Source organism: Eptesicus fuscus, chromosome 5 (assembly GCF_027574615.1).
Source record: "Eptesicus fuscus isolate TK198812 chromosome 5, DD_ASM_mEF_20220401, whole genome shotgun sequence".
Lineage (NCBI taxonomy): Eukaryota > Metazoa > Chordata > Mammalia > Chiroptera > Vespertilionidae > Eptesicus > Eptesicus fuscus.
In genome coordinates, this window is record NC_072477.1 from 72898504 (window position 1) to 72912203 (window position 13700).

General features: G+C 40.1%; 1 protein-coding gene across 1 annotated transcript in view; it reads left to right on the forward strand.

The window, feature by feature from the left end:
• Positions 1-13700, forward strand: part of RYR3 (ryanodine receptor 3) — a 393437-nt gene that overhangs the window by 77351 nt on the left and 302386 nt on the right. The window contains exons 6-7 of the mRNA XM_054715636.1: positions 8490-8564; positions 10735-10813. Of these exons, the coding sequence (XP_054571611.1) occupies positions 8490-8564; positions 10735-10813 (154 nt within the window). The remainder of the gene's footprint in view (positions 1-8489; positions 8565-10734; positions 10814-13700) is intronic.

Genomic DNA, 13700 nt, shown 5'->3' on the forward strand with positions numbered 1-13700 from the left:
AAAAAAACACAAAAGAAGGGGCTGGGACCTTGGGTCACCGGGGGGTGATCAGGCCAGGATGGGACGGCAGGGGCCGTTGGGGGTAAGCAGACCAGCAGGGGGGCCAGTTGGGGGTGAGCAGGCTGTCAGTGGGGTTCAGTTAGAGGTGATCAGGACAGCGGGGGGAGGGAAGGGGGGACAAGCAGGCCAGCAGGGGGGACAGTTGGGGGTGAGCAGGCTGGCACGGGGGGCAGTTGGGCATGATCTGGCTGGCGGAGGGGCATTTGGGAGCGAGCAGGCCAGTGGCGGGGGCAGTTGGGGGTGAATAGGCCGGCATGCAGAGTGGTTAGGGGCAATCAGGCAGGCAGGCAGGCAGGCAGGTGAATGGCTGGAGCCAGCAGTCCCGGATTGTGAGAGGGATGTCCGACTGCTGGTTTAGGCCCAATCCCTGTAAACCAGCAGTAGGACATCCTTCGAGGGGTCCCAGATTGGAGAGGGTGCAGGCCGGGCTGAGGAACACCTCCCCCCCCCACCCCATGCACGAATTTCGTGCACCGGGCCACTAGTTACTGAATAAATAAAATTGTTAAAGGCATTTTGCATTCTGCCTTTTTCCCAGTGGTTTATGGTGAACACTTTCTGTGTTTCCATTCGTTCCTGTAATGGTCGTTAATGGTCGCAGGATAGAACATCCTGAAGAAGCCTGTGATTTACTAGATAATATTTTTCTTTCAGATATTTAGGTTCTTTCCAGGTTTCTTTTTGTCCCTGTTATAATGCTCTTATCACAACTGTATGTACACTTTTATTTGTTTGCTTCTCTTGAATTATTCCCATAAATAGAATTATCACAGCAAAGATTATGGTCTTCTTATGGCTCTTTCATGCATCCCGATATTGCTTTGCAAAAGGGTTTTGCTCAGTGCCAACTTATATTGGATCACACTGGCTAAATTGCAGCTCTCACAGTATTAGGGTCTTCCCCCATTTTTTCAAATTCAGATGATGTAAAATGATATACCAAAGTTGCTTTAATCGTCATTCCTTTCATTTTATCTCCTTGGAGGAAATAAAATCTCTCCCATATGTTTTAATTTTATTCCTGATATGAATTGCTTACTCATATCCTTTTTCTATTTCTTTATGATCTTGTTTTTCTTCTACATTTCAATGAGATGTTACCTCTTTTGTCAAAATGATACAAAGAATGTCGGTAATCTATTAAATGTTGATGTTTCCATTGTTTTGAAGTCTTGTCATCTTGGCATTATCTGTCTTTTGTTTCCTTCCAGTTCCTCTGTATTTCAAAGCATGGATAAGTATTAGGTCTGTAAAGGGATGTGTACTATTTATTACATGCTAGTTGCTTTAGAATTTAATTTTTAAATGAAGTATTTAACTCTATTATCTATCCAGAATCTATCTTTCATATTTCTTGTGGATCTTACTGAATGCTTTTCTGATTTGCTATCCACATATCTGTGCTTGATAATCTTGCCATTCCCCCCATTATACTAAAAATCTGCTTTATTGTATGCTACATTTTAGGTTGGATTATGAACTGCCTATACTGTGCTACATTCTTCTTTTTGAACCATTACCAGAATGAATTAGTTTTGCTTCTTACTGTTTATATTCCCAGTTAATTTTATAGCAGGTTATTTCCAAAATACCTTCTTGGAATTTTTATTAAAACCACATTAAATCTATAAGTTAAATTTAGGATAACAAGCATTTACAAACATTACGAGTATTCTCATTCCGTAACAATGAGAATGTAACCAAATCTAATTTCATTTTATAGTGTAAAGGTTTGTAGTTTTATATTAAAGATTTTGCTCAGGTTCATTTTAAAGGTCTAGCTCATCATCTAAGTCAATTCCTTAAAAAAAAAAAAAGTAATATCTTGTAGCAATCATGAATGGAATCTTTCATTATGTTTTATAACTGAAAATACTGGGTTACTTGCTTTTTTCCCCCTCCTATTCAATGTTACTTGGCTGTTTTTTTTTGGTTTGTGTTTTGTTTTTTGGTGTGTGTTTTTTTTATTGTTGTTGTTGTGTTGGTTATTCTTTACTTAAATGACGTCATTCTCATTTACTTGTCACATGTGTCAAAGTATACCTCCTGGGAAAATATAAAGGGCCTCTAGCATGGGTAGGGAATGTTATTCTGTGACTTTCTAGAAAGGCTTCTTTCTATCCTTGATAGCCTAACAGACTGGAACTGAAGTGGGGTCGGGAAGAAAAGGAAAATGCAAGCGCATGTGCACATCCAGAAAATGTCATGCCGCCCAAGCCCCCCTGAGAAGGCATGATACATTCAGCAATGGGCCTTCTGAACCTGGGACCTCCAAAGTGGAATTTTGGGTTTCCGACTACAGAAGAAGGCAGTTTAGAGATCTAACAGTCTTGAAACATTCATGAGTGTATGCCTGGAGAGGAACAGAGTTCTTCCTCCTCTTTGTTGCTATAATAGGCTCATCTTACCAGGAGGCAGTGTCCTCCGGGCATCACCAAAAGAAATGTCAGTGACGGAATGAATTTTGAAATTACTAGTGAGATGATTGAATTAATGATCTAGTGGAACATTTTTCCTCTGGACATGGCATCAGGGCACTTCACCAGCTTTGCCCTGCCCCACCCCCATCCTTTGAGGTGGTACTATATGTTCTCCTCCTGCCAGTGGCTGCGGCCAAGGTTGCTCCTGGCAGAGACAGGACGGCCATCCCATTAAAGTCTCCTGGTCTTGAGTCTGGATCCTCCTTGTGAATAGATCCATGCAGTCTTCGTTCCTAGAATGTTATTCCAGAATTAGCACTAAGTAGTGAAAAGAGTGCAATTTATAGTTAGACCCAAATTCAAATCCAAGCTCACAAGATGACCATGGGAAAGTTTCTCTTTTCCCATTTGTAAAAGGGATACAAAAAGACCAATGATTATTTATTCCTTCAGGGAAAATGAATATGAAATGTGAAAATGAGTGCCTCCTATTGCCAGCACTGATAAAAGTGATGTTGATGTGGTTCATTAGGGAGGGTAGATACACATCCAAAATAACATATGAATTCATATTGGCTAGTAATAAATGCCATGAGAAGGAGTGATGAGAGAAGACTTCTCTAATGAGATATCTGAGCACAGGACTGAAAGAAGGCTGGGAATGAGCCATGAGAATATTGAGGAAGAGCATTCCAGGCCATGAGGAACACATGTGCAGGGCCTGCAGTGGAGCGTGCCTGTGTGAGGAACAGAGGAATGACCATATGACCGAAGCAGAGGGAGCGGTGGGGAGCATGCCTGGTAGGTGAGGAAGTCAGAGAAGTGAAGGGAACCAGATCCAGTAGGGTTGCAGGGACAGCCAGGAGGCCAGGCCCAGCATATGGTCTGTTTATGTATAGAACCTCTAGGTACAGGTGGCTTTTGAAAAAAAATTATTTAAAATAAAGAAGACTATAAGAGAAACCATATGTATTCTGCCAAGTCTGAAATATTTACTATCCGACTACTACTACTACTACTTCTTCTTCTTCTTCTCCTCCTCCTCCTCCTCCTCCTCCTCCTCCTCCTCCTTCTCCTTCTCCTTCTCCTTCTTCTTCTTCTTCTTCTTCTTCTTCTTCTTCTTCTTCTTCTTCTTCTTCTTCTTTTTCTTCTTCTTCTTCTTCTTCTTCTTCCTCCTCCTCCTCCTCTTCCTCTTCTTCTTCCTCCTCCTCCTCCTCCTTCTCTTCTTCTTCTTCTCCTTTTTTTACTTTTTTATGTCCTATTGTAGGTATTTTTTAATTAAATGTATTGGGGTGACATTGGTTAATAAGATTGTATGGGTTTAAAGTGTATAATTCTATGACACATTATCTGTACATTGCATTGTGTGTTCACCACCCAAAGTCAAGTCATCTTCCTTCACCATATATTTAACCCCCTTTACCCTTTACTAGTCTCTCACACACACACATCCCCTCTCTCTGGTAACCACCATACTATTGTCTGTGTCTATGAGTTTTTGTTTGTTTTTCTTGTTTGTTCATTTGTTGCTTTCCCTTTTTTATCCCACGTATGAGTGAAATCATATGGTTCTTAACTTTGTCTGAATTAGCATGATATTCTCAAGACCCATTCATGCAGTCACAAATGGCATTATTTCATCTTTTCTTAGGGTTGAGTAGTATTCCATTTGTATATGTACCACATCTTTATACAATCCTCTATCATAGGACACTGGTTGTTTCCATGTCTTGACCACCATGAATAATGCTGCAGTAAATATGGGGTGCATATATCTTTGCAAAGAAATTTTTCAAATGTTTCAGGTAGATACCCAGAAGAGGGATTGTTCCATCATATTGTAACTCTATTCTTAATTTTTAAGGAATCTCCATAGTCTTTACCATAGTGGCTGTACCAGTTATGTTCCCACCTTTTTCTTCACAACGTCTCCAACACTTGTTATTCGTCTTGTTGATAATAGCTATTCTAACAGGTGTGAGGTGGTATCTTATTCTAATTTTGATTTACATTTCCCTAATAGCTAGTGAGGTTACGCATCTTTTCATGTATCTGTTGGCCATTTCTTTATCTTCTTGGGAGCCAAAAACATACAATGGAGAAAAGAAAGCCTCTTCAATTAATGGTGCTGGGAAAATTAGAAAGCCACACACAAAATAATGAAACTAGACTACTGTTTCTAATTTTTGTACAAAAATTCACTCAAAATAGATCATAGACCTGATACTATCTGGTCTTTTACAGAGAATATTTGCCAACTCCTGATCCAATGCCCTGGAGGCTATGGTGAAAGGAAGTCGGAGGTTGCAGGTTGGGGGTGGAGGGTTGAGCAAGAAAGTAACATAATGTGATCAATGGTCTTTAAAGGACGCTCTGACTGCCTGCTGTATTAACTCAGAATATAAAAGGGAGATTACAGCAGGAAGCAGCGTTAGGAGCCATGATGATAGTCCAGGTGAGAGAGGCAGCAGTGGACTAGTCTGGTAGCAGTGGGGTGGTGAGTAGTTGGATACAAAATCTCTTTTGAAGGTGGCACCACAGGAGCTTAGAAATGACTGTGGAGTATTATGCGAGCAAGAAAGAAGTAAAGGATGACTCCAAGATTTTTTATCTCCAATCTCTCCTTATTATCTTGTGGAAACTGAATGAGTAAATGATCTTTTCTGCCCCTAGAGTTTAACACCCCAGTTTTCCCACCATTTTGCAGTCAGGGTTATCTCCTTAAGGTACAGTTTTGATGGTGACACTGACCAGTGTCCCCTCGGCTATTGAACAGTCGTCATAGCCCACCCAGCATCTGTCCTGACTTGTTTCCAGCTGTTTTCTTCCATTGACCCCCAACATTGATCAGTAAAACAAATGGCTGCTAGTCCCCATGTGCACTTCATACTTTCCACCTCCAGGTCTTCACCCATGTGGGTTCCTCTTTCTTACCATCGTTACATGTCAACAGTCCTATCAGGATGTTATGGTCTATCTTTTCCATAACGCTATTCCTTAACACCCTCTTTACCCTCCTGGTCTGTCCCAATGCTCTATGTCTTTAACTCTTTTAACAGACATGTTGTTTCTATTCATAACAATTTTTTTATGCAGTCTTATCTCCCCTACCAGACTATACAGGAGGAGACAATGGAACATATGGCTAAATTCCTGGTCTTTGTTAAATCCTAGTCCTGCGCTTGGAACCTGTACAACTTTAAGTAAATTACTTCATCTCTTTAAGCCTCAGTTTGTGTTGCTGTGAAATGGAGATAATTACCATAGTTACTTCACAGTACTAATTAAGAAGATAAAATGAGTTGATTCATGTACAACACTTGGTATAATTCTGTGCCTGCTGTATAATTAGGGCTCATTTAATTCCAGCAATGATGCGAATTCCCCTTCATTGTGGAGCTGCGGAAGTATTTTGTATCCTATTTTCCTGGTGCTTTGTACACCCATTTTGTACACAGTAGGCTAATGAATATGTTATGAAAAGCTGGGAGAAATGAGCTCAAGTTCTGGAATTAACTTTGAGTGCAGTTCTCACCACACCCATCTGTATGACATGCGCCAAGATGCCCTCTTTGAGCTTCAGGTTCGTCGCCTGTGAAGTGGGAAACCATTTCTAACTGGGAGGGTTATGAGAATGAGCTGTGATGGTACATATGGCACCTGAGGCGTAGTGTGTGCCCAACAGTGGCTCTCACCAGGAGGAGGAGGAGAATGGTCAAAGCTCCTGCAGGGAAAACCCCTCCACTTCTAGCATGAAGCTTGGTCTTTCCTTAAAGCAGTGGTTCTCAGTGTGGTCGCCAGACCAGCAGCATCAGTGTCCTGTCCCCTGCAACGGGTTAGACATGCAGGTTCTCAGGCCCCACCCCAGGCCTGATGGAATGGAGTCAGCAGCCTCTGCTTTAACCAGTGATGTGCACCTGTGGCTGAGAAATGTGGCCCCAAAAGAGGGAGGAGCTGGGCTGGGAGAACACTCCAGGACTGTAATGTCCCCTTCAATCCCAGTGGGCGAGTGATGTCTCTCTAGTGTCTTTTCTCTTGTCACCATAATAAAGGACATGAGGGCCAGAGAAGGGAGGAGCACAAGCTCTTTAGTGCCGCTTTTTGGGGTCAGCAATGTTTGGCTCTTTACTTATGATTACTCACAGACTTGATAGAAATGAAAAGGAAGGTGTGACCCATGGTTAACATTAGGAAATGTGATTTAGTCTGTAGTTCGATTTGAGACATGGGACTTGTTTGGGAGCATACACCTACAACATAAGCCATCATGACCTCTCAGTTAATGTGTGATAATACAATGTACAGTGAAAATATCGGTTGGACTGACAAGATGTAAAAATTTAATATGACTAATTTTAACAAAAGCTGTTAATACATTTGTAAATACAGCAGCTAAGGTTATTTCAAATGATTTCAAGCAATTTGGAAATATTGTGAAGAAGAACATTTAATTCCTCCATAGTATTAAAGTCTTAAATAGCTCCATAGCCACAGTTATGTATAGTTATATAACTATATAAAGTTATAACTGTGTATATATCTATATATATATCTATCTATATATATCTATATATATATATATATATATATATATAGATATAGAGAGAGAGAGAGAGAGAGAGAGAGAGAGTTACATATAGTTATCCACTTTTTTTAAACAAGATACTATGTTTATGTTTTTTTCTTTTCTTTAGGCTTATTGTATGACATGAAAAATCATCTCTTTGACAAAGTGATTCTGTTCATCCAAGTTGAGTTGAATAAAAATCACTCCAGGCTTTATTATCCAACCTCTGCCTTCTCTCCACACTCCCGGCTTTCCCCCCATTGCTTGTGGCTCTGATAGAGGGTAGATACAGGGGAGGTACAGCATCTCAGACCAGGCCCCTGGGCTGTGAATCTGTAGCTCCGAATAAAATGTGGTGTATAAAAGATGCCCTTGGCATATAGAAGGAAAATGTTATAATTTCTCTATATGATTAATTTTAAACATAAGCTTTGGATTCTCTTTTTGTGTGTGTGTATATTTGGGGATGCGGGGGGGGGGGGGCCTATGTGCAAATATTTTTTCCTAAAAAGGGTATGTGATCAAAATAATTTGATCATATCTGAGGGCAGGTTAACATGACAGAAAGATTTATGTAAAAGATTGAAAATGTTGATGCCAAAATATTCTAGAATTTTCTGTAGATTTCAGTTTTCCACGTTACCTGGAAATGACAGTTTTGTCTCATATCATGTACTCAGTTGAAATGGTTATATGTGGATCCGACTAAGGAAAAAGGTAGGAAGCAGCACAGTGGCTTTCTGGAGGGCTGCCTCTTCTCTCGTGCCTCCCGCTCCGACTGGGTGGGCTGCCACTGGGTGAACAGCCAAAGTGAAGTTGCCTGGTGAGGCAGCCAAGGTACCTCGATGGTCCCTCACCTGAAGGATCTATTTCTGCAGAATTTGCCCTTTTAAAGCCTCGATGTCCAAGCTACCTCTCGTTGGTGAGATTTAGGTAAATAGGACCCTTTAAGTGGGTGGGCAAAAGGCACAAGAGCCATGAAGGAAAAAGACCACCAGTCACAGCATGTGCCCATCCACCTGCCCCAAGCTGCCTTCCTATGGCTAGCCTGTAGTTACATCACATTTGTTTCTCTCTCTCACTCTGAATGCTTCTGAGAAGTTTCAAAGGAAGGTAAGGAGTGCCTATCTCATTGCCAAGCTGCTCCGGTAGAACAGCCCTGCGTCTCTGCTGATGCCAGGCAGGGGCCCTTTTGGAAAAGAGGTTTGGCCCGACACACCCTCTCCCAAGGATGTTGCATGACCATGGTCATGAGTCTCCTCCCCCCACCCCCACCCCAACCCTGCCTATAGGCTGGCCACTCTCTTTTAGAATGAATTTCTTGGGAGCTTTGCAATGTCTCTTTTCCTTGTAGTTTGTCTTATAGGATTCTTGTGCTGCTTTGCTTTGCGAGAGGCCACAAGCTGGCCCGTGCTGACATTGTCCCTCTCCTTCCCCACCAGGCAGCACAAGGGGGTGGCCACAGGACCCTGCTCTATGGCCATGCGATTCTCCTGCGGCACTCTTTTAGCGGAATGGTAAGCACATCTGGGTGTTCACTTTCACCATTCAAGGAGGAGGGGAAAGATAAAGAGGGGGGGAAAGTACAGGAAACCAGCAAGTGTCTAGATCAAAGTAACAGCAGAGGTAACCTTGTTGTCTTGGCATTTCCTTCGTATAACTTACCTCAGTTTGCAATTTTATATTTCATTTGCATAATGTCTGACCCTCTTCTTCCCCACTCCATGAAGGAAAGGACCATGTCTTTATTTAACTAAACATAATCTCACCAAGTACAGTACTTTGACATACTAGATTCTCAGTAATGATTTGCTTCATTGATCAAATAAACTATGGGGTAACTGACTTCTCGAGTATGCAGGATAACCAGCACAGGCGAAAATCCACCAAATGAAATTTTCATGAAATCTTTTCCTCTTTCACTAGCTAAAGGACATGGGATGATATCCATTGCCTTCAGTGCTGGAAGAGTTTGAAGGTATTATCTTAATCCAGAGGCAGGAGAAAGCTGACTAAGCTATAGTTAATTAGGGATCTAAACCCCAAATTAACCTGAATGGTGAAAACTTATGTAACTTGAAAATTTTTTTCAAGTTTTAAATAAATTTGTAAACAACAGACATTGTAGATCTTTGGCAGGGAGTTAAGGAGATTAGTGTGATCTCAATCAACTATAATCTGTGCCTGTAGCATCCTCACTAGCTATCTGTGGAAGGAAGATTTGTCTTCTTTCTCTGTTCTAATGGAAACTGTTAAATTCATTCAAGACTTCACTTTCACACATTTACACCTGCAGCACACCGCAAAGTTCATCTTAATGCTTAAACTATCAGATTGGCAGCGGGAGCAGCAGCTGCCTCTTAAATAATGCATTCATTACAGCATTTCTTTCCCTGAGCACTGGTAAAAAGTTGACCTTTTCAGCTTGAACGTTCATCTGTTTTAGTCCTTCATGGCAAAGGACAGAGAACAAAAATGACCAAATGCAAGGTTGTCCAAGCAGGAGATGGGGACATTTAGAGAGTGGGGAAACTTTGTACTCAGACAATCTCTAGGACTAAGAGGTGAGCATTTTTCTTTCAGAACCTGGTGCTTATCCATAAGGGAAAATAAAACCTTAATACCTCTCTTTTTTCCACCTACATACAACAATCAAAACCTCAAATAGCACACTTTTCCCTGGCCTTAAAAATTCAGGCTAACATCGTGGTAGAGATATGAAGGCCCATGTTATTGATCATTAGATTTACTGCCCTTCCAAAAAATCCCACTCACGGTCAACATAAACTCTACACTGCTCCTTTACGAGCAGCTCTGAGAACAGAGCCTGTGAGACATGGCTCCACTCAGTGCGGTGACTCTTCATCTTCTGGATGCAGAGAACTAGGAGTAGAACCCAGAAAGCGCGTTCCAAGTGCATGTCTGCCTCCCAGGCTAATCCTAAGGTCAGCCGCTGGGCCTGTCAATAGAGGAGACGGGGAACAGACCAGGGCTTTGTTTTCTTCCTTTATTTTTTTTTTAAATCATTGTTAAGTTTTGCATGCTCATGTATTTTTATAATTGGAAATATATAGACATAATTTGAGATATTTTAAAGTTTGTAGAAAATTTGAAAAACAGGAAATAAATAGCAGAGGGGGAATCATCATAGTCTGTGCCTCTGTCCAGGATAACTTCTGCTATCAGTTTGCATCATTTCTTTTAGCCTGGTTGCTAGGCATTTCAATTTTGCATAATGTTAACCCTACAAATATGCTGTTTTGTATTTGTTCCATGCTATTACACAATCTTGATAAAAGCAATTAATGATAACATAACAGACCATAAAAAATAAGTACCAAATTTGATCAGTCTTTCTATTATTGTTGGTCATTTATGTTCCATTTATATTGTTTCCAGTTTAAAGGTTTTTCAGAGTGTCTTTGAACTAAAGCATACCTAATATGTCAAACTTATCTCTACAACATATAGTCACATAAGCTAAGTCACAAGGCCATCAGACAAGAACATCTTTGAGGTTTTAAATATATTGTAAAAGTATATTTAAAAAGTATTATAATAATGAACAAGGTAAGCCCTTTTCACAGTAGCTCAATGTTGACATTGACAACTGGGAACTAACTAGTGTTGAGATGCCAAGACCTGATAGAAGAGTATGACTTCACGAGCATCTGTCTTGTTTCACAGTATCTAACATGTTTGACTACATCAAGATCCCAGACAGATAAACTTGCCTTTGATGTAGGCCTGCGGGAACATGCCACAGGTAAGTCCACATTCCCAGATCTCCTGCTCAGTGGGGTCTCAGGAAGGATACAGAATTTGGGATTTCAAACCAACTAACCACTGGGGTCAAGAAATAGGTCTGATAAAATTTTGGAGAATGATGACGAATGCATGATGGAAACATAGGAACTAAGACTAAGAGAACACAATGCTTTAAGCACCGTCTGTCGGTCTCAAAGAAAACAGTTTTATAGGGTTAAGTACTGAAAATAAATGGTGAAGTTATTCCTGATAAGAACCAATGGTAATAACTGCTAAAAACACAGATAGCACAATAAGGGCTTCAATAATGTAGTAGAGAGTCCAGATCAAAGGAGTAGTCCCATTTTATTCTGCTGTGAACCAGCTATTTCTAAAGAAATGTTCTCAAATGTTAGTCAGTGACATGGCCATCATGGTTTTTACCATTCCAATGCATCAACTTTATTATCATTTACTTTATATTTTCTTTAAATTTACTTACTTTTATACTTAAAATTTTAGAACTGCTTGCCATAAAAATAAACATAATGAAAATAAATTCATGTCATTAAATAATTGAAGCATTGTTGTCAAATATTATAAAAGTGGTCATGATACTAGTATAGAAGCTCCAAATTTAAATCTTTTTCTTTTTTAAATAGAAGGCTTAAAGGAGTAATAAAAATAATATAAAATTCTCACTATATGATTAAATGTTGCTTAATTGTTTTTTACCACCAGCAATATACATCATATACTTATTTTTAGTTTAGTTCCAATATTGACAGTCAAGATAACTATAGTTATTTATTTATTTATATTATAGTTATAGTATCAAAGAAAGGTCTGACTTGCTGTGGGTTATTCCAAAGACCAATGGAGCAGTGGATAGGAGTTGAAAGGAAGTATATTTCACATCAGTGAAGGAAACCACTTTCTAATCCTACAATTATTCAGTAGAGGAGCAGCTGGCCTTGGGATGTAGAGTGCTCCCTGTAGCTGGAAACATTCATGGGAAATCTGAGCATCTGCCAAGGGCATTCCATATGGAATTTCTGCTCAGTTTAGAAGTTAGGCTATGTACCAATCCAGATTCTTGGTTGAAAACAGCAGAAACTGATTCAGGCTATCTCTAGCAGAATGAGAATTTACTGGAAGAATGTTGGGTAGAACCCACCCTAAAGCTGAAGCCCCAGTCTTGGAAAAGGGGAAGGAACAAAGAGAGACCAGGGAAGAGAAAACAGCCTAGGTCCCATGGCAGAAAGAGTCTTCCTGGATGCAGTCTTTGATATCATAACATTTTCCCCAAAAGAGGAGGAAGAGATCATTGTTAGGTAGCCAAAGAACAAAAGTCCATGTGAATGTTCTAAAACTGTCAGTTCAGAAGGGAATGATGCAGATTATCTTATTTTGCAAATGATGTAGACAAAAACTCTGGAGTTTAAACCATGTGTACCTGCTGTTCCTGCATCAGACACAGTGGTGTCTCAGAATGCCTGAGGAGAAACCCTTTCTCTCCTCCTATTTGTACAAAGTAGAAAAGTGGGCCTGCCTCAGCTCATTATATTTTCCCCCTAAAATAAGAATATATTTGAGTTTGATTTAAGGTTGCTTTGTTTTCAGCTAAAGTGTTATTCTTAAAATACACTTTCCTCTAAGTTGCTGTCAACATTTTCTGAAAATTATAAATTGAGTGAAGTACCACATTCTGAATGGAAGTTGGCATTTAATATAAGCCAGCTGTCAGTCTTGGAGAGCACGTAATCAGAAAAGTTATGAGGTCGCTCTATTTACATCAATAAAATGACTTTAGACTTTTTGAGAGTTGGGAAGAAAGTGAGAAAAACCACTTTCTATTCATGTGTTCAGGAAATCTATTTTTTTAAATATTAGAGCCTCCAATAAAAATAGAGGGAAGTTGCATCAGATATTACCCTGTAAATTCCTAAAAACAGATATGATATGAAGTCTGCTGACAGATGAACACATGAGCCAACCCACGTTCAAGTTGGCTGATCAGAAGCTGAGTTTGGCAGAAGACAGGTGGAAAGGGGTTGACCAGGTGTTCACGAAAACCTAGAGCCTTTTAAAATAATTTATTTTATCTCTCTCACACAAATCCATTTCAAACTCATCCCTGAAGAAGGCCAGCTTGGTATTTGTGAGGGAGAAGGAGAATGCATGGACGGCGCAGATAAGTTTGTGTTGCCTGGGGAGGGACTTCTCACTTCAGGAGGAGATTCGCTCAGAATCCAACAGAGCGCCATTGTGTTTCCTGCCAGGTCATTGTCTGAATGCACCTTTGGTTCAGAAACCTCTTCTGAGCTGAAAACAAGTAAATGCTCAATAGTTCAGTTTAATATCTAGGAGAATGTGAGGAGAGAAGTTTGGAGGCAGTTTCTTGAGCAATTCTAGAATCACCACTACATGGAGGATATTAAATAATTTGACTTACTTAAAATAACTTGTGATAATTTCCCCCTTGGTTTTGATCACTGAGTTCTTTCTTTTCTCCTTTTAAGGGTTTTTGTTGTTGCTTGTTCTTAGCATTTAGACATAATTGTAGAGTTAGACTTAGGAGGAAATAAATATGAAAAAAATAGTGCTTTTAGTGTTTTCCTTGTATATATTTTAAGGTCATCAACTGGCCCATATCCTGTTGATTCTGGGAACAGCCCTGACCACTGAGCTGTTCCAGGAGAGAGCAGGAGAATGAGTAGACTCTTCCCCCATGTGCCTACTTAAGACCTACTTTATCCCAAATGCCCTTGGTGGCCCAGAGTACAGAATAGATACAAGTATCACATTTCCCTGCAAATGTAGAGGTCAACCTCTTTTGTCATGAAATTTTAAATTTAATCAAAGTAATATTTACACGTAGTTTAAAGAAATAGAGTCCTCCTATG